Source organism: Merops nubicus, unplaced genomic scaffold, assembly GCF_000691845.1.
Source record: "Merops nubicus isolate BGI_N331 unplaced genomic scaffold, ASM69184v1 scaffold22384, whole genome shotgun sequence".
In the NCBI taxonomy this organism is placed as follows: Eukaryota; Metazoa; Chordata; class Aves; order Coraciiformes; family Meropidae; genus Merops; species Merops nubicus.
The window spans coordinates 1-21,397 of NW_008605194.1; the positions used below are offsets into that span (position 1 = coordinate 1).

Genomic DNA, 21,397 nt, shown 5'->3' on the forward strand with positions numbered 1-21,397 from the left:
GATTCTGGGGCTCCCTGCGCAACATGATGAAATTTTAAGTTACAAAAGAAAGAAAAGAAAACTGCTTCTATAGTGTTTGACTGTAACTGATATAATTCCTTGTTATTAACAAACGAGACTGAGAAGGCTTAAATGTGAACATGTCTTCACTATAAGGTCAACATGTTAATATGTGAGCAGAATAGTTAAAATTAGGGCTACTATTAAAGAGGTAAGAGGCAGCCCAGAGTAGGAAAAGAAATAATGAATGATTCTAAGATCAATTCTAAGTTTATCTTAGACAAACTAAGGGTTTGGATTACTTAGGTATGATGAACTGAACTGTCTGACATATAATTAAAATAACAGATTAAAATAACCACAAAACTTTTAATTTATGTTTGATAACTGATGGAGGACAGGTAAGGTACTGGAAGACTATACAACGGCAATGATGGGGTTTTTTTTAGATGTATAAAGATATCTAGAAAATTATCACTGAGCATAACTCCAATGGCTGAAAACATCATGAAACCAATCAAGCTTCCTTTTTCAGGAAAGCACACTATGGGAAAGGAGACACTTGACACTGTCTCTTTGATCATTCTTCTAAGTCTAAGGAAATGCTGTCAGAATGAAGAAACTAGAGTGGTTGTTGAACACTCATATCCAGAAAACACATATTCATGGCTCCTTTTGGAAAAGCAGGATGCAATCAGTGAGATTTCAAAAGTCTAACCTGAACCCAATTCTATTTAATATTTTTATTAGTAATGTGGGTGATGGAATGGAAAACATATGTTTATTTAGCTGATATGACAAACTAAGAAGGATTGTAACTTTAGAAGAACAGAAAATCAGAAGTCAAGATTATTTTAAACTGGGGAAATGGTTTGAAAAAATAACATTAAGATCAGTAGTGAAATACACTACATTTATTGAAGAACAATAAAGGATTCAGTTCTTCAGGAGAGTACCTAGGGTTACAGAAGTTCATGAGTCAATAATGTTGCAAAATAGGACAAGCATCACAGTTGAATACATAAAGAGAAGTAAAGCCCACAAGATACAAAAACTAATTGCTCCTTACTCATCTCTGTATGGCCACAACTTAATCCTTGGTGCAAAGAAAAAAAAAAAAAAACAGCAACTCAAGAGTCCAGAGGAGAGAGTAATCAAGAGTGTAGAATATGTAAATTGCAAGGAAAGACTGAGAAAAACTGTCTTGTTTAGTCTAAAAGTAAAAAGGCAGGAGGAGGAGAAGCTGTGATAATGATTTAACAATACAGGGTTTTTTAGAATAAATTCACACTAATGGTTCTGAGGTAACACACAGGCTTTGAGGGGGAGCACATCTAAAGCCATATTGTATCAATACAGCACTTATCATTAGCACATGAAGATGCATGTTAATTTAATTACTGTAATTAAATTGACTGTAATTGACTTATACAAGGCCATTCCAACCTCATCCTTAGTTTAGCCCCTGATTCTTGGATGCTATTCTGTCAGATGGAGTGTCAGCAGCAACTGTACTGCCACCAAGTATCAAAACACAGGGAAGCTGGATGACATTCCTCCATTTAGCAGTAGTAAAAAATATCAGACAAAACCAAGGCTATTCCTTCACTGCAAAAGGTTTAGCACAGAAGCAGATCAGTGATAGCCTCTGTTCAACTTCACTAATAAATAAGGGCACACTTCTAGGTAGAACACAGCTAAAATTGTCCACAGAATTTGAGCAATTATTTTTTTAAAAAAATCATACTTTTCACAACAACTTTTTGCATTTACCTTATTTTTGGGATAAACACGAGGTGCCACTCCAAAAAAGACACATGGCATTTCCTCCAGTGTGTCATTATCAACAACGTGAAGTCTACAGGAAGGGATAGTGCTATACACCTTTGGCACTATAAGCATATCTTCTGGAACAAGAAATGTTTCTCTAAAAAAAAAAAAATTAAAATGATTTTAATAAATAAAACTATTTTTGTAACATGAAGTAAAAGTACAGGTTAAAATTTAAGGAAAGTGGACTTACGCAAAATTAAGTTTTTAAAGTGGGCTAGTGAAAAACCACAGTATCGATACTACTTCCCCATAAGAGTTATATAGGACTGTATGAAACTCACCTGAAAACCACAAACCACACATTTGGTGGTTGATCAGCATATGTCACAGAATAATCAGTGAAAGATACCTTACACCATTCATCTTCATAACAAGGAAATTTTTCAACTGACTTACATTTTCTTTTAAACATTTCTCTGGAATGCAGAAAACAAGATAAATATTTAAACCTAATCAGGAGGGCACATACATCTTGACTTTAGCTTACATTAATCATGAAGAACACTGCTTGGTGGATGAATGTAAAACAATTATACATAATGTGTTACTAATGATTCTCTAGTAGCTGTTCAGTAAAAAAATAGTAAATCAGTTAGGGATCAGCTGTTTTGGAGCTAGTGGCCTGGAATGGAAAATATTTCCATAAAAATATTTTTATTAGTCAGTCTATCCATAAATATAACTGATTCTAATAGCCACAAATGCTATAACTTCTACAAAACTTCACTTTTAGTTAGCATAATGCCCATTTCTTTATATTAAGTTGTGATCTTAAAGCTGTGGCATCATTAAGAGACTAAAGAAATCCTTCGTTTCCCTTTAAAACTTTTTTGAACCAGAAAGGAATGAAAGCAAGCCCAAATAAATTTAAAATGGATGAAAGACACTTCTTTCACACAGGAAGAAACCTAGGCTGCGAATTCAGAAGTTATCTGTAAGGCAAATAAGCTCACAGGTTCTGTGAAAGTACAGCTAATCTCACTGGCCTGACACCATGATTTATTTCTTGTTTAATCATATGCAGTATCAAAAATTAATGTTCCTCTGGACAAAGCAACATGAAGACCAGCAGACGAAGGTCACTATTTGGTGAATGTGTTGTCAGGTGAAGGGCATAAGAAAGATAATTGGTCTCGCTTCAACTTTTGACTCCTTCCCATTATTTTCTCTAGAGATTGAGTGAAAATATGCCTGCACAGAGGTGGATGAAAGCATATCCTTCTTCCTGTCACTCCCTCTGTCTTGTGTTATTCTTTAACTACCTGCTTTCTGTACTAAGCAAACAACAGGTTGTTTGGATTTTTTTTTTTTTTCCGCTATCTTTTAATTGCTGTAGTTCCAAGTTTGGTTTTTATGGTTTATGTCAAGAGGATAGTCTAAAGAAACCTAACAACATCCATTTTCAGTGATAGCTATCATCTTTTCTGTGTCAAATATGAACATGTTCCAGTTGTTCAAATACAAAAGTTTTATCCAAAAAATTTGGAAAATGCTACTCTGATTTTCTGTTATTCCTATATAGTAATCAGAATTACAGAAACCATTTCATCATTTATTTTTTAGCAAAGATAATAGCTGACCTTGACATTTAATTAAGGTGAGTCATAGAGTGGATGCAAATATTGCTGGCAGTAATTTAAAGCAGAACAGTTTGAAATCTTAACCCATGGAGCTTTGCAAAGGTTCCTTCCACCACTGATAAACAGCACTCAGACATAAAAAGCCCCTCAGAAACCCCAAATTTTTCATTAATTGAAAATTATAGGAGGGACAAACATAGATGAGCTTATATGAGATGTATAATGGGAAACAGTTGGCAACCCTAGCACAAACTGAGAGGTTTTAGGGCATTTTAGACTGGTATTTGTGTTGTAAAATGGTACTGCCTCTGGCCTCCAGTAAGCCTAGGATTAGAGAATGGGAAAACTTTTACCCTAAAAATGCACTTCCAAAACTCCTGCTTGTTACTTTATCAGCCCAGGTGGCAGCTTGTTATATTAAATGCAAGTCTGTCAGCTTTTAAAAAAGAAATGAAGCAAAACCACATTAGCATGATTTTAACACTGAAGTTTATCTCCTGGGACAATGTCTAACAATCAGACACATAAGTTTTGGAAGTCTGAAGGTAGACTAAAAATTGCATCTGATCATGGCTGATTTGGAGACGCTGCAAATCTAAAAGCGAGGTCTAATATTTGGAACAAGGCTAGGTTGCAAAATCCTAAGCTCATCAACACACAAACCTGATACAGGATTAGAAACACTAAAAAGTAAAATTATACTTCATACGAGTGTTCCTCAATTGCTGGTTATAAGGAGTGATGATTTACACCCATAGACAGTAGTTACTGTCAGTTCTCACTCTTCACCTCTGGCAGAACTGATCTTCTGTCCACTGCCAGAACACTTGTGTGAACACTTGCAGAGAGATTTTTGAAAGACTTAATGAAAAAATGAGATCCTCCAAGAATCTCATGCCTGCAAATGACTTAAACACTTGAAATTACAGTAGCCATTTTTGCAAAAGCTGTAATTAAATACCAGGGAAAGCATCTGTCTAGAAATACAACTATCTTCCTTCAAGCAAGTGATACAAACAAATCCCCTGATGATATAAACTGTGGTATGATGAGAAAGGAGATAGCTATACTACTTAATGTCAACTAGGGCTCCTTAACAGATAGCATGGATCAAAATGCTTTTTTAAATCCACTGGTTAGCTGTTTAACTAAGGAATCAGTATTAGATTTATACTTATGAAGCAGCATATTGGATATTAAGAAATTAATGTGTGGTAGAAACAGCTACTGAAAACAGCTAGAAACGTAATATTCTAGGTCAAGCTGTAGGAAAAAAACTGTTCTGCACATACCTAAAAAAATTATATTTGCTGTAATTTTACTCCTGTAGAGTATAGAGTAAAGCATGGCATATCTTCACTAAAAACATCTCATAGGTTCCAATGAACTTTGGTAATTTTAAAGCTAGTAACGCTCCTACTCTATTTTGTGAAACAGCAATTTACAGCAACTCTATGGTACTACATGCAATAAAATATAGTTTAATTTTTTTACCTTAACAGTATTACAGAACACTGTTCAAAATTTAACTCAATTGCAGCCCACAGTTTTTGCAAGGTTTCTTTGGCATTAGCATTTTCTTTAGTACCTGGAAATAATCAAATAAGTTAGAAAATATAACAACTAATTTTTATTTCTAAATACACACCTGCCAAATACTTGCAAAAAATGCCACTCGCACAAGTAGATTGATGAATCACTAGTTTTTATATAGAATTTTACAGAAGTAAAAATCTGAGCTGAAAACTAATTTTTCCTCTGATAGAAGAAATTCCCTTCATCACCACCTTTGTACTTTTTGGCACTTCTACAACTGCAAAAATGATGTGATCAATATTTTCTCCGATTTATTTTTTTCACTATAACATGCAGTAGTGCTATGAGGTGATCTCTGTCCTAAACCAAAATCTTAGTTTATCCCAATAAATACCTTATCCTTTTAAAAATAAAAGCCACTTTTTCTAGTTTAAAAGTGTCTCACTTCTTTGAATCTCACCACCTTTGAATCTCAGACTAAAGACCTTCTTGTTAAACCTTTAGAACTTGGACTAAATACCTTGTTGCTATCAAATCCCTTTTCTCATATGGGTACTTATAGATTATAGTGAAGTCATTCTCAAGCTTCTCCCTCTTAAATTACAAACTAGCAGCCCGTAACTAGAAAGCCCTTCTTTAATTCTGATCCTTAGAACTCTGCCCAGAATTTCACAGGTGGTACCTATCTTTCTTCTTGGACTGTGGACACTGAATTTGGACACAATATTCCAGCTGAGATAATGGAATTGCTGAATAGGAAATGTAACACAAGCTTCCAACTTCTGTGCAAGATTCCTCTATTTGTATACATAAGAATGAAGGATAGTATCAGCACAGTATCTTCTGGGCATAGTATCAGCCTTTGATACTGCTTTTTTCTGATGATTATTAAACTTAGGTACTCATATGGACTTGCCTTACTTTTTCAGAAAAAAATAAACCAAACACATTTAGCCCAGCTTTGAACTAAATACACATTAACGTAAATTCTGGTTAGATATGTATGAAAATCTAGGGGAAGTATCTTTCCTCTACTTTTTAGTACCACATGTGCTAATTGAGTGGTTAGGTTGATCCCTTCTTAGTTCTATTAGAGATGAGAGATTCTACAACTTTCTATCACATTTCAGTTCATTTTAACTAGATATTAATCAGTAACAAAATTTTTAGAGTAAATATTTGAACAAGGTGATATGTGAAGCATTTTTTAAAAGGACACACCTGGTTTTCTGCTGTTCAGTACTTTCCTAACACAGGTCCCTCTCCAGATGGCTTGAAGTTTAAGAGCCGCTGCTGCTTCTTCAGAAGTGGGAGTTCGGATCTGCAAATTACTAACAGAACTCTTCTCACAACTCTCTGAAATAAGAGGATGGCGATCAGCAACATCAATAAAGCTGGAAATCCTGTAGCTGCTTGCAATTAAGTTAAAAAGAAAAAAAAACCAAACCAACAATCACAAAATTATGAGACAGCTATATTCCAGAACAGTGGTTTCTGCATAAAACTTCCATTCATGACAAAAATAACACTCTTAAAATTTTGCTCATATCATGATAAAATTAGACAAAATATACTCTATAATTGCACAAAGTCAGAATGCAACTTGGATGCTAATTCCAAATACCAAACCAACGAGTTCTTCCTTCTCTTTATAGACATCTATTACAGTGCATTTTTTTAAAATATCCTTTCAAACGTGAACCAATAGGATTTGACACATTAAAGCCTGACATTGAATACAGCTTAAAAGAGCTTCACAAGATTTTAAGTACTTTTATCTGTCAATCCAATCATTTTATTAAGCAGCAATTTAAACACCAATGTTGTTCAAAACACTGTATTCAACCTTTGCTAAGGAGCCATAGAATAAGACCTATGACAAAGTGAGAGTTCATTTATCTGACTGTGACTTTCTGTTACTAAGGAGTTTTGGAGTGGAACAGAAATTAGTAGGTTCTGACGGGTTAGTAATGAGCTCTTTGAAGGCATCCTTGGCTAGAATTAGCATCCTGGGAGCCATCAGCACTGGGGTTTAGGGAGAAGGGAGCAGCAGTACAAGGAGCCAGTGCCAGGGGCCAGTTTGGAACTGCACAGAACAAGGGCCGTGAGACAGTGTGAGAGGAGCAAGACAGTGCTCCAAAAGGAAGTACCAAGAAAAAAAGGAGAGGAAATCTACCTGAAAAAATGCAGACAGCACTGCAGACAAACAAACTAGCTTAAGAAACTACATTACTCGCATCACCTAGGAGACCATACATATCAATCTAATCTCTTATTGAATATTGTTAACTGTGTCTGTGTTCCTACCCATTACTCCTCATTATTGTCTCACTTCCAAAAAATAAGGCTTTCCCAGAAAGCCTCATTAATACTTAATGACTCTGAAAGGTCACACAAGCCTACTTCAACAGACAACAGACTATAACTCAACAATATGAATGGCACAACCACTTGTATAAAACAGAGACATATAATAACAGCATAATATAGGCAGGAGGGAGCCCTTGTACCCTTTCATTGAAGGTTATATGGTCCAATGCCACATCCAAACTAGGATCAACTTACAGCAGGTTGCTCATGGTCTTTAGTAAATGTCCTGTCCATTTTGTAATAACTTCAGGGATGGAGATTCCACAACCTCACTGGGCAATCTCCTACAATTTTTTGACTAGCCTCACAGTGAAAAACATTTTTGTAATATCCAGCTGGAATTTACTGTGTCCTAAGATGTGTTCTGTCACTGTACATCTCTGAAAAGGGCCTGGCTCTTCTCCCTTTTATTTATTTCAAAAGGAATTTGTCCCACCTACAGGCTTGTCGGTTTTAGAAATAAATAATGCAGAGGCAAAATGCGTCTTGAACCCACTAATCATTCCTTTCAAGGAAATGAAATGGACTTGTATTTTCAGCAGATGTTTTAGCTCAGAAGAATAGCCTCTGTTGCAGAGCCTACACTCCCCATACAAGGCAAAATAATACATTATAAAGTAAGTAGAAGTTATGCTTTTTAGAAGATGCTTTTTAGAACATACAGTTACACCGACTGACCTAACAAGTAAGGAGACTGTAATATTGAACCTGAATTAATTATATAAAAAAGTGTGACTACATCTAATATTACTTCTGATTCATCTAAGCATCTCTTGTTCTTATTGCTTCTCAATCGATAATCAAGCAATGGACAACTTCCACAAGAAAGTTCACGAGTGAAAGATGGTATCACCTGCACTTGGTTTCAGACAGGTAATAAGGACTTTAGTAGTGTCAGGTTGTATGTCACTGACAATAGGCACATGAGAACCTCGTAATAAGTGCAGAAAAATCAATACTGCATAAAGAGATTACATAGTGGCATGGTGAGTCAGGGTAGCTTCCTGAAGGAACAGTTTTTAAAATTTTTTCCCCTTGGCTTAGCTTCCTGTGAAATCAGTGAGCTGATCTGATTCCATAGTATCTGTGCAACAGCTCATGGTGGGAGTATATGTCCTGAGATACGAAGGGGAGAAGGACAGAACTTTAACAGTAACATTTTGTGAAGCTACACTTTAAGGTCTAAAAAGATCTGAATATGATCTGCATTTAATCAATGGCTTATACTGTATTTCAGCATTTGCGTTGCTGACAACAATATTCATAATATCCAGAGAACTATGAATTGCCCATAAGCAGACCCCGAGGCTCCAGAAGGGACAAAAATGTACTTAGATACCATGATTCTAATTTTTTATTATTATTTGGTTATGTTTCTGCCAACTTTGCAGGCTAATCAGTCCAGCATAAGCTTTGATCTGTGCTGGAGCTGCAGGAAGGTGTGGGGACAGTACTACAACAACCTGTAGTGACACTGGTTTCAGCTGCTGGGTTTAAGCTGCTGAGGAATCTCAGCTTCAGCGTCACTTGGGAGGGAGAATAAGCATTTATAGCATGGTCAGCTGTGGCCAAGTCTTTCTCTTCTGCTGTAGGGGAGCTTATTCAATGACAGAGGAACTGAAAGGGCTTGCATTTTCCAAAAGCTAAAAATCATATAAGTGCACTTATAACAGCATTTATGTTTTTGTATACTGTTATTGATTACAGAACTGTTAATCTGATGTTTCCTTTCCCAGGAAGCATCACATAAATCTGTAAATTCAGCATCTCATGCCTGCCCAAAGCTCTGCAGGGTCCCTCTATCTACTTTCTTTCCAGAAGACCACAGAATAACCATGCCATGGAGAAGCACTCAGCTTCAGAAACTTCCATATTTTTGTCATACGTACATATGGTGTGCTCTTCCACTTGTTCCTGTGGCTAAATATTTCATGGGGAAGGATGGTATTTGGCAGACATGTCAGCAGATCTTTTTCAGGATGGCTTCTTGGAAACCTTACCAGGTATGACTGCTAACTGCAGGACATCATAGTATCTTTGCCCTCAGTAAATCTTGATGCATTCAGCACACAGTGCCAAATGAATATGTTCATAAAAATGGAATTTCAAAAAACAAAAGCTCAGATTTGACCTGATCTGCTCTCAGACACAGACAACAAAAAGATTCCATTTATCTGTTATGACAGTTTACACTGATGACTTTCAGGTTCCAAAGGGTTATAATTTAAGTCTTGACAAGCAGTGAGCAGCTATTGCTAATGTGAGCCAGGCAAGTCAGGTGACCTCAGTCTTTCGAGGCCTTTCTACAATGCTTTTCCCACCTACTTTTTCCTGCTATCTATATTTTTTTTTCTTGACACTTCACTTGATTTAAGCTTTTTTTGAATGCAGCTGTCTCCATTTCTTTAGAGTTGTGGGATGGAACCTGAACAAAAGCATGCATTTATTCTAATGCAACCTTTACTAAGCAGGGTAAAATTTATACCCAAAGTCAATAAAGCCAAAGGGAAATAATTCACATTCCAGTCCAAGAGCAATCAAAATTAAATTAAGAAGATATATTAAACACTGGAGGAAACCAAAACCGAAAGGGAACCTTCCTCCTCCATACATTTATTCCACTTTTTTGATTCATCCAACAAATCCTAAAAAAATATTCTGCCACAGTGAATTTCATAATTCAGTAATATATATTAGGTCTTCACTACAACCTGTCAACTGTGCTAATTATTCAGATCTAATTAAAAAACACATTAAAAAAAATTCTTTCTTCTATTACTGATAAGTATTTCTGTTTTTCTGGGAACACAGAAATTAGTAGCAGTCATCTTGAAAAATGTGACATGTATTGTTGACTTCAAGTGATGTGACAAATGTCAAATGCCGACCCTTATAGCTTGTACTCTTGCCATAGGATATAATTCTGTGAAAAATACAATGAGTTATTCTGTCATTCTGGCTGATCATTTATCTCTGATGTCTCACAGAAATATAACCTTCAGAAAAGAGGAGATGTAGAAGTCCCCATTAAAGAGTGAGACAAGTATATATGCTTCCTTAAAGAAAAAGGACAAGAGTATGACAACATTTTCTTAGTAAAGGTACTTGTTTAAATTTTAATTTTCTTTTAATACTGATTTTTCCAAAGTAAACTGACTAGTGACAGGACATTAATATCATTTTGACTGACAAAAGAGAAAGACTTTAAAATGTAAGTTCATAATGGCAGAAGGAAAAACTAAGTTACCCTGAATGGCCTTCAAGTGATGATGATGTATCTCCCTGCCAGTTTTTCAGAGAAATTATTTTTCTGTCATTATGTTAAACTATATGCATAAGACTTCTATTAATAAATTAAATATTAATAGATTAAAAAGTTACATAGGCTACAAAGAAAGCCTCTTAAAACAGAAAAAAGCCACATATTTTGTTGCAAGGCAAACTTAGTTTGAAGTGCTTATGCCTCCAGCCTGCATACAAAATGAGGCAAAGAACCTGTGGGAAGAGAATTATTCCTGCTTGCAATACATCTGTTTGCTTTCCAACAGCTCCTCCCACAGTACCTTCAGGTATACAGCATACACTAATCACAGGCTGCAGAAGAGGTGGATGGTGCTGCAGCAAGTTCCCCTCTACATGTGTGTGACTAGCCAGCCAACATGATAATGTGCCAAATAATAGGCTTAAAGCCAAGAAAGCAAGCATAAAAACCACCAAAATGTCTACCCCTTTCCCGCAAACAAACCCCAGCCTGTTACCAAGAAATAGTTCAACTTTCAATGAAGTGATTAATTGGAGCCTTTCTTCGCTCCTATTTTGTGAACAATATATGGATTTAAGGTCTTTACAGCTGCTAATTTGAACAAGAGCCATGATCTGCAGTACATCAGGTAAAAAAAAGCATCTGCAGATGCTTGTTAATACTTGTCAATACTGACAAATGCAAATCAAGGAAGACAAAGGGCAATTTTATAAACTTACAAAACAAGAACAGACTTCTTTCAACAAAGAAAAGGATCATTATCTATTCTGAGATGAGTCTCAGATGTGCTGTCAACAACAGAAGGCTTAGGCTTCTTATAAGAAACGATCCATATTTACTTAGGCAAGAACAACATTAGTGAAGAGTTGGTTTCCTTGAAAATAAGAATGGGCAGATATATTTGAAATGATTAGCAATACCAATACAGTACCTGAAGACATAGTGTCAGCCTCAGAAATATCAATGTCTCTAAAATCCAAAGTGAAGGACCTGTAGGCAAATCTGTGGCTGTAAGGAACCTTCTTGCCTAATACGTATTTGATCAAATACCAAAATGCACTGTTGAAAACCTAAAATCAAAAAGAGGAAAAGCATTCAAAGAATGATTAATTTTTAAAAGCTGATTTGTATTGCTTCCCATTTTGTTTCAAAAACTGTTTAATTCTTTTCTTTTTTTTATGTAAAAATGAAGTCTTTAACTTCCTCTACCATATACAGTGTCTGAAAATTAGTCCCAACTGCAGGACAGTTCCAGCCAACAACCACAAGAAACCCTGTTTTATGCCTAGCTTATTACATACATATAGGACTGATTCTACAGCACAGGTTTTTTATCACTTGAACATATCTTAGGAGTTTATGTAAGTTGAGTTGGTGTCATACCAGAGGACAGAAGAACACATTATGATCACCATCATGTCAACATCATTCTAGTTTGTGGTTTCAGAGCAAGAGGGGACGATTTGGTATCCCACTTATATGACTAAACTGATGGCTCTATTTTTATTCTTGATATGACTTGCATTAAGAAGCAGAAGTCTAGTCTTTATTTCTTTATTCCAATAGATGGAAACTTTAGAGCGTGGCTTTCAGAGCTCGTTTCATAATTTGAACTGAAGAACATAGTTGAATTTGAGCCTGGTATCAAGTCCATATATAAAAGCACTAGCTTGAGTGTTCCGTTTTCAGTGATGAAAAAAAATATGTCTTCTAAAATACACATTCTAAACTGCATGAGATTTCTAGTACTTTGATGGAAATTAGTGAATCTGGAACATATAAAGTACTGACTGCAGAAAAATCAAGTTTTTCTTCATATATAGCACCTTTTCTTTATATATAGCAGTATTACAAACATTTGTGTACACATAAAAATTAGGATATCTTTCACATAACTGTTTTTTTTTCCACTCTTCATAATTTTGAAAATCTACAGCATAGAGATCTACAGAAAAGTGCAATGTTTTTGTCATGTACCTAAAAACCCTTTAATTTATCACACACAGAGAGCAAAAGTTGAATAAAAATGTTGTCACCTTCAAAAAACAAAACCAAACCCCAACTCGGGAATACTGTCAGTGCATTTTCCTCATGACTGTCTTCAGTAATATAAGCAGTAATAATGTTTTCCTGTGCCATCAAGATCAGGCACAGAAAGGAACTATTCTGGCTTTTCTGCATTTCAGGTAGATTCTTTTAAATCCAAAACTGAGTTGTAAAACGAATAAAAGCTGATGCTTTCTGCCCCAAAGTATTGTAAGCAAAGTGACAAAATCAGAGACTCAAATGTACAACTTGCTACTCTGTGCATATTAAAATTTGTGCATATTAAAAGAAGATAATTAATGTACACAGTTGCAAATTATGTTATTTTGGCTTACAGTTAATAACTAATGCCACATTTGGAGCACTCAGGAGGTCCTTTTTGAAAGTGTAGCCATTGGTTTGAAGAGGATAACAACAATATTAAGCTGTTATCCAGCTTCTGTAGCCATTAGATACGTGTTTATTAAAATTGTTTGTTCACCTGGAAGTGCTCTTTAACCATTCCAGTACCGTGGAGGCCAGGAGGACAGTGAGTTAGTTCTAACTCCTTCAAGGCTGTAGAAAGTTCAGGATTACTGCTGAAATTATTTATCACATTTCCAACAGCTTTCAGGATAGCTTCAGCCTGTTCTATAAACCGGTAGCTCTCCTGAAGACAGAATAAAACCAAGATTGCTTTAAGCACTTTTTGTTTTGTTTTCTTTCTTGCCATGGTGGCATACAAGCATATTTTTCTGTGATGAATTACAAAACTTTTCGTAAGTCAAGCAACTGTCACTAATTTTATAAACTGTAAAGTCAATTAGGTCTCTGGTACTCAAAACCATACAAAATATTCACTGTGTTTAGCTATTGAAATAAAAGTGTTGCACGAAAATAACAGGCACCATAATGTATATTAGTTAAGGATTTTGTTTTTCCCATCTCATTAATCCTAGGACATTTAATAAAAGCCAAGATGCATACAGAGACTTTCTACTACAGTGATAATAACACTCTTGTTAGCTAAAATGCTCAGCAGCTCTTCTATTATAAAAGAACAGATGAATATTTGTATCCTGCTGAAAACAACGTCCAAGTACATGCTGCCAAAAGCATCATTAATCTTTGTCAGGATTTCTGTGTAAGGATGTAGACAGAAGTTTCCTGCAAATGACGCTCTTCAGAGAAATTGCTGTCTTTAAAAAGAAGTGCAGAGAAGACCCCAGGAGAAAATTCAGCCTAATTTTCTTGATGCAGAATAGCTTTTCATCCACAACCTGAAGACAAGGGTATAGTACAGGCACAACACATTGTTAATGGCTCAACTTCTTATATTTAAACTTCTTTGCTACAATAAATATAATGAATTTGCACAAGCTGCTTTAATGTCCTATTATTAGGATGCTGAATCTAGGCTGCTGTGTAAACTTTGTTACACTCGCCCTTCAAAACATTTTTGCACAACTGTGCTCTAGAAGCTACACTCCCTCCTCTCTGTGCCCACAGCAAATATTTGGGCCTACTGCTTGCCAAAGAAATCTTGAAAATATGGATGACAGCGATATCTGTCTGGAATGTAGGCAATGAAGAACAAAAGCTATAGTAATTACACCCCTGGGGTCTCTTGTCTCAGCTATGAAAAGTTGTTCAAATCAGTTGTTCACTTTAGATATAAAAGCTGCTCTGGGAACCAGCAAGTAATACGTGATCTCATGGGACAAAGCAAAATTTACATATGTGACAGTTTATTTTACTAGATGGGCTGTTTTGAATATTAATATCCATACATGTATTTTATCACATGCCTCAAAAAGAGAGCCTATATGCTACCTCTGACATATGTATTTCAACAAGAATACTTTTAACATTCCATCTTATGCTGTTCTTGTAAACCACAGTAAGTACACAATGCTTAGCTACATATTTATACAAGACAGTTGTTGCAATATCCATGTCAGTGCCTGCTGTGCTGTAAAATCCATCTCTTTCAGTCATTCATCCATTTCATCTTGAAATTAATATCATACAATTAAATCTAATAATTAAAAAGGAAGATCCAACAGTACATAACCTTCAAACTAAATAATAAACACTGTTATCACAATGCTTGACTAGCTGTGGTTATGTGTACCTTTTCAAGACATGGCATCACAGTGTCCTCTTCTCCAAAGACACACGGCACCATGCTACACAGATGAATATGGTGCCCTATGGGAGAACTTACTGTGAAGAGCAATGTGTGTCGCCTACAATCAAGAAAAAAAAAAAAATCAGCCAAAGGTCTTTTAGTCAGGATTATAGTTAGCTACACTTAAAAACACATCTGCTCTAGAAAGCTTAGAGAACAAGTCAGGTGTCCAGGTCATGCATTACTTGAATCATAATTTCCATGTTTGCATTGACAAAACCAGGAAAAATTAATACATAATCGTGAAATGCCCTCAGGCCACCAACAGAGGGGAGAAAGTGCCCTCCTGGCTTAGCATGTAATTTCTCATTTGGAATGAAATGGGGAAGTGGTCAATAAGCCCATTTGTCGCCCACACCTGCTGTAAATTGACTTCCTGAAAGCCTGCTGGCTCTGCCTGGAGTAGAGAGAATCAAAGGTGAGAAACCTGTCAATTTGAGCTGCCTGTATCTCTGGTAGCTTTGAAGTTTGCAAGTGCAAAAAAGATATGCTTTTGGCTTTCCTACAGGACAGAGATAAGCAAATTTTGGAAACAACACTAAGAAAATACATGTCTTGGCAGAACTAACCTATAAACACAATAATAACTTTTGCTTTTTTAATTTGAATCAAAACAAATAGCACTATTAAGCATCTTAGATTTAATATCAGTGTGCTAGTATTGTGACATTTTCTTTCTATGCCTACTCATTCATAACCTTACTTGTGTTTTTAAAAATACATTTTTTGTCTCCTCTTTTGAGATTAAGCTGGTGGTGCTCTATTTTTGGAAGAGTAGAAGGCCTCAGTGAATTAGTCATCAACTTTTTGCTTATGGCAAGATATGAAGAAGTCATCTTCCTTGTTCATAGGAAGCATTTTCAGAAATTAACAAATATTAAAGGCTCCTGCCTTCTATCTCTTTCTTTAAGCAGTCAATGTTCTACGCTGAATATCTAGTTACATGCAAAGAGAAATAAATCATATTAAGCACTATATGAAGTAAGATATGCAAGGCTTCATGGATAACCTCACAATTTCTCCTGTCATGTTTCATAAATCCCATTCTAGGGAAAGCTATGAAACCTCCTATGATATTATCATCCTTTTACAGTTCCACTAAAAATACTAAGTTTTGTTGGTACTCCAGGGAACATCTTAAAACCATTCTAGTTAGTAACACTTTTAAGTAAGCATTTGCATTCTACTTTATATTTTAGCATGTCAATGTGATTTTTCTTGCTAAATGCTCTTAAATAAGAGTAAAGAATTCAAAATCTTTACAAAGGTATTGGTAATTATTTCAAATTCTTAGCCATTTTTCAGTCTTGCCAAACCCTAGCTATCAACTAACTTGATATTCCAAAAAGAAAAGGATTATCTCGAGCCTTAAGACTAAATAGTTAGGACAGAAATAAACGTTCATACATACCCAACAGGAAGATTTAACATAGTAGCTTTGGTTGCGGATGTATGCATCTTTAACACACGTTCTCCAGGAGTCACACGTTTCCAAGAGAAATGTTCAACCATCAGCACACCCTTTGGAATACTAGAATACTCCTGTTTAGTATCTAGAATAAGAAAGAAAACAAAACAAAACAAAACAAAAACAAAACAAAAACAAACAACCAAAACACCATAATTTGGGGGAGGGAGGAATAACAGTTAAATTAAGACAAATACACTTATGCAAAAACTGTATCTATTTCACAGTCAGTGAAGTCTTCATACAGGCTTCGATAATTCAGAGGAGAAAGAGCCAGTCATTTATAACGTACAGGTGGCACAGAATATGACTTATATGTACTATTTACTAGAAAATAATGGTTAAAAAAAAATGTGTTTTAGGAAGATGTGTAAATCAGATATCTTCCAAGTCACATAAGGCTGCTCTAATATTACCCAAAAATCCATTCTGTCCACACGCACAGGAAGCAAACAGCCACACAAAACTTATATTTATAATACATTTTTATTATTTTAACAGAATAGTCAGTCTGGAATTTTTAAGCTTTCTTTTGGTTCTATCTACTCTGCTCTAAAATTGTGTTCATATCCAATGTTTAAATTTTTGATTAACTTAAGCTGAATGTCATAACACATTCTAAATACCATTCTATGACTTACATAAAATATGAGCAATTTTTATTTAAATCGTCTAAGCTGTTGGATCTTGAAATAAACCAGCTATAAATATAGTTAAGTGCTTACAATGCCCGAGTTTAAAAATTTCAAAACTAAACTTTGGTCATATTGCTAATTTTACTGCATTTTGATCAGCTAAGCCATAAAGTAGCTTGCAAGAATGGAATTCTCAGTAAAGAAACAACCCTAAAAGAAACACAAAGAAATCCATACCAGAAATATATTGATGAAAAGCTTGCAGCAAATCAAAATAAACAGCAAAAGGTGGGAGCCTTTCAAGAAAATATTCATCATCAACAGTAAATAATAAGAAAGTACTATTGAATACCAGTGTATTTCCTAGAATCAATCTGATTATTTAATGCTATGGTGGGTTAACATGACTGAGCAAGTGATGCCTGTCAAGCCACTCTATCACCCTCCCCCTTTCCTCTCCTTCCTCGACAGAGCAAAAGAGGAAGGGAAAATAAGACTGAGACAGAAGCCTTGTGGGTAAAAAAAAATAAGGGCAGTTTAATTAGAAAACAAAAGTTAAGCGGTGCCGAGTGTGGAGGCAAAGGGCAAAAACAAAGGCTTATTCTTGACTTCCCATCCCCAGGTGATGGTCTGTCCCCTTCCTGGGAAGGACTCCAAGATGCACAGCGATTGCTCCAGAGGACTGAGGAGTAGCCCCCTCCTCGCCCCACCTCCTTTGCACTAGCTTTATAGTTGAGCTAACGTCATGGGATATGGAATAGTCCTTTGGGTCAGTTCGGGTCAGCTGTCCTGGTTATGTTCCCCCCAAGCTCCTGCCCCCCCATCCCACTGGCAGGGGCTTGTTAGAAAGAGCCTCGGTGCTGTGCGAGCGCTGCTCAGGGGCAGTCACAACACGGGTGTTACCAGCACCCTTCTAACTCCCAACACAAAGGCACTGTGCCAGGAGGGCTGCAATGGGGAAATCAGCTCGGCCAGACCTGATACAAATGCTAAACTCTCAAACTGTGCCAAAACACAACACAGCCAAAAACAACAGCACAGACATATTCAAGTATGAGTAAACACAACATTAATGTGCACTTTTCTGTGTTGGCCTTACCTCCAGTATCACCCCAGCGTACTAATGCAGAAAAGCTAACCAGGATTTCAATGGGCATCAGACTGTCCACAAGTAAATAATAGAAGACTCGGTTGTCAGTAGGCTGCATGCAAAAAACAGATTTTCATTGAATGCTATAGGCTTGGGCTTATACATAGTATGACTAAGATTTCAGATACTGTGAACCTAGATATTGTATGGGAAGTAATAAACTGTCACTCCTTCTTCTAGATTTCAAAAGTCATTTAAGCCCAGAACCTCATGCTGCATGTATACACCATAATGATCAGTTAAATGTAAACAAAAAAAGTTTATTGAATGAGCATATATCTTTTATTATATTCTTTATATGTAACTCAGTTTAGTAGTTCTACTTGCCAAGCAACAATTCAATGGAAAACCAAAGATTTTTTGTGCTGCAGCTTTCTAATCACAGAAAACTCGAAAGAAGTAAGTACTCTTTTAATTTGCAACACATGACTGATTCTGCCTCATTTTTTCTTTCTACTACATAATGATTCTACTTTTCTTCTGGTTCTACTAGAAATGTTTTAATGTGTCTTCCTACATTCTCTAGTCATATCAATACTTTTTTTTTTATTTGATCCTGCAATACCACTACCATTATCTTCATAGCATAATATGAAAACATTCTTTTATAAGTTTGATACAGAATTTACCTAATAGTGCAAACACCTCGTCTGCATCAATGTAAAAAAAAAAAAAAAAAATGGTTTTACAGCAAAGGTGTTAGGTTTTTTTTTTGGCACAAGAGCCCACAGGTTTACATAGTCTGATTATGGCTTGTGAAAGCATTTCATGCAGTGATTGGGAAAATTTCTTGGAATGTGATCACAAATACAGAGAAGTGTGAAATTGCAGGTATACGACAATTATGAAACATAAATTCATGTAGTTAACCTTCTCAGTACAAGATTTTGCCTAAAGTTCATGTATAGAGTTTACACTTCAGTACTCTATACTTACTCTTTAGTTAGAGTATAAAACTAGAGCTGGAACAGGATATTCAAACACATTGAATACACATCTGATAATAAGAACTAATGGCAGGTTTGAAGAAATACTGTAATTTCAGTGTAACTAAGGGAAATTTCTAATGCCTGCACAAAAATCCTAAGCATGTAAGGAGAAAACGGAGGGCTACACTACATAGACTCTTGATTTGGGTTTTAGGTGACAGGTGAAGATGAAGGAGAACTGAATTCTGACAGGAACTTATTTTCTAAATTGTTAAAAGGTAGATTTAAATCAAAATAAAGAGAGGATGGAGATCTGGTTCACTGTAATATACACTCTCACTATCAACTTCCATGATTTACATCCTCATTTTTTTTTTATTATTGTGCAATAGCATCCCATAACATTTTTTTATGTCTTAAACACAGTAAAATGCTTCTGGATATTTGGTAGCAAACTTTATCTATGTATTCACTATAGTAATCTTAATGTGTTGTTATTTTTTTCAGTAATAGCAGCTCTATGTGGTCTACCAATACAATTTAGTATGTATGTATTACTTAATTATGTAAGACTACAAAGATTTTAAAAAGCACATAAAAACTCAGTATGGTCATATACCTTAAAATCTGTCTTCTGATAGTTATAAGCATATGTATGTGGCTTATGGAAAACATACAGGTTCCTAGGGAGAAGATAAAATAAATATATCGGAAAATAATGTTAGTATAAATTGCATATTGCAGGTAAATATATATTTCATAGTATAAGATACTAATTTTAATTTCATAAATGAGACTCCCAGCTATTTCTGAAAAAATGGTTCAACAGTTTTAGTTTCATAATAGATTAATACAATTCATATCCAGAGAAAGCAGCTGACATTAATTTCTACCTTAGCTGCATTTCTGCAGTTTTCCATTGGAGGTCAGGCACCTGTTTTGTCCAATTTGAATCTATAAACGGTAATAAGCTAATGTTACTTTGAAACCTCCATGCCTACCTGAAAATTACTGTAATAAAGTTATCTATAAAGTATCACTCTAAGGAAGACCTATTTTGTATTGTTTATTAACATGTTTTTTTTCAATTCTATGGAATTTGCACACCTTCAGAAAGCTAACATTTTTTCTGACCTTGACTTAAGCAAGAGCAACACAAATTACTTCAGTTTTAATTCAAGATGGAATCAGATGTGAAATTCATTTTTTTTAATGTAAAATAAATGTTTTGATTGGTCAGCAGCTTCATAAGGATCCTGATCCATTGCTGACACATCAATGAGTACAATGACTAAAATTTTCCTATTACAATAAATTCTCCAAGTTGATATGAACTCTGAACATCCACCTTATTTTCATTGTATCTGAGATGCCGGTATGTCAGACAAAGAAATGCTTTCAACAGAACTGACTGTAAAATGAAAATCTTAGGTGCCTAATTTTTTTCTGAGTGGTAAAAGCTGCAAAGGTCAATCAAGATGCTTTGTTAGCAGCTACTTCATCAGTTCACTGTGAAAATAAGTAAACTCTCACCCATTTAGAGACAGGAGTAAGAATCAGAATCACTGACAAATGCTCTATATCTTAAATAATACTATAGTGGTCTAGAAAAGGTCTAAAGTACTTTAATGTTTGGCTAACAAGTTAAAAAGTTTGTACATTACATTCTTTCTGTAAGACACTGTGAGCAAGACTTTGAAAGGAAATTACTTCGTGATGGTTTTTTCTGAAGGCCTTACCCTCCTAGACCTGGGGCTCCCTAAAAGTAGTCAGGTAAACTTTTACAAGGTTCAAAGTGACCTACGATCTTTTATTATAATGTCCTAAGTGCTGCTGGTACAAGTGTTACACATTCTCCCTCAGACAGGGAGCAGAGCTCAGTATCTGCTCAAGAGAACGAAAACTTCACAAAATCTCAGTTACAAATTCAAATGAAAAAAAAAGGGTGAATTTTCTCTGATAAGATTACTCTGCTCAGCAATGTCAGATTCTCTAAAGGATCTATATTGTACCAGGGTTCTTAAATCTCAAACACAGAAACTAAAGATATTATGCTACTATTAAACTAGCTTTTTTTTATGTTTGCAGAAGTATAAATGCCTTGATAGTACATTGACCAAGCTGAGATACGCTGATTGCAACAGAAGATTTCAATTAATTTTTTTTTGCCTTAGAAATGTGTTGTTCAGATGCACTGACTGCCCAGTGGTTGATGGGTCAGGTATGTGAGCACCCTAATGGCTGCATGTTCCACAGCCTCCCATCTTCCACCCACATTACAGTCTGACATATGCTTTATGAAGCTGGTGGTCACGTTCTCCACTGGACTCTGGAGGACGCACCCAAGGCACAGCGTGGAACTGCACCTACAGACTCACTGTCAACAGGAAGAGTAAAGTCTGATCTGAAGAACAGCCT

The 21,397-nt window shown here is 35.5% G+C and overlaps 1 protein-coding gene across 1 annotated transcript in view; it reads right to left on the bottom strand.

Moving 5' to 3' along the window:
- Positions 1–1,773: 1,773 nt before the first annotated feature.
- The window catches only part of ADGB (androglobin), a gene marked incomplete at its 3' end in the record, with an annotated part of 63,266 nt that continues 43,642 nt past the window's right edge, over positions 1,774–21,397 (bottom strand). Inside the window, exons 16-25 of the mRNA XM_008939276.1 lie at positions 19,599–19,662; positions 18,000–18,102; positions 16,209–16,350; positions 14,741–14,855; positions 13,109–13,276; positions 11,513–11,651; positions 6,171–6,305; positions 4,908–5,001; positions 2,115–2,249; positions 1,774–1,927 (exon numbers count right to left, since the gene is read on the bottom strand). Coding sequence (XP_008937524.1) covers positions 1,774–1,927; positions 2,115–2,249; positions 4,908–5,001; positions 6,171–6,305; positions 11,513–11,651; positions 13,109–13,276; positions 14,741–14,855; positions 16,209–16,350; positions 18,000–18,102; positions 19,599–19,662 — 1,249 coding nt within the window. The remainder of the gene's footprint in view (positions 1,928–2,114; positions 2,250–4,907; positions 5,002–6,170; positions 6,306–11,512; positions 11,652–13,108; positions 13,277–14,740; positions 14,856–16,208; positions 16,351–17,999; positions 18,103–19,598; positions 19,663–21,397) is intronic.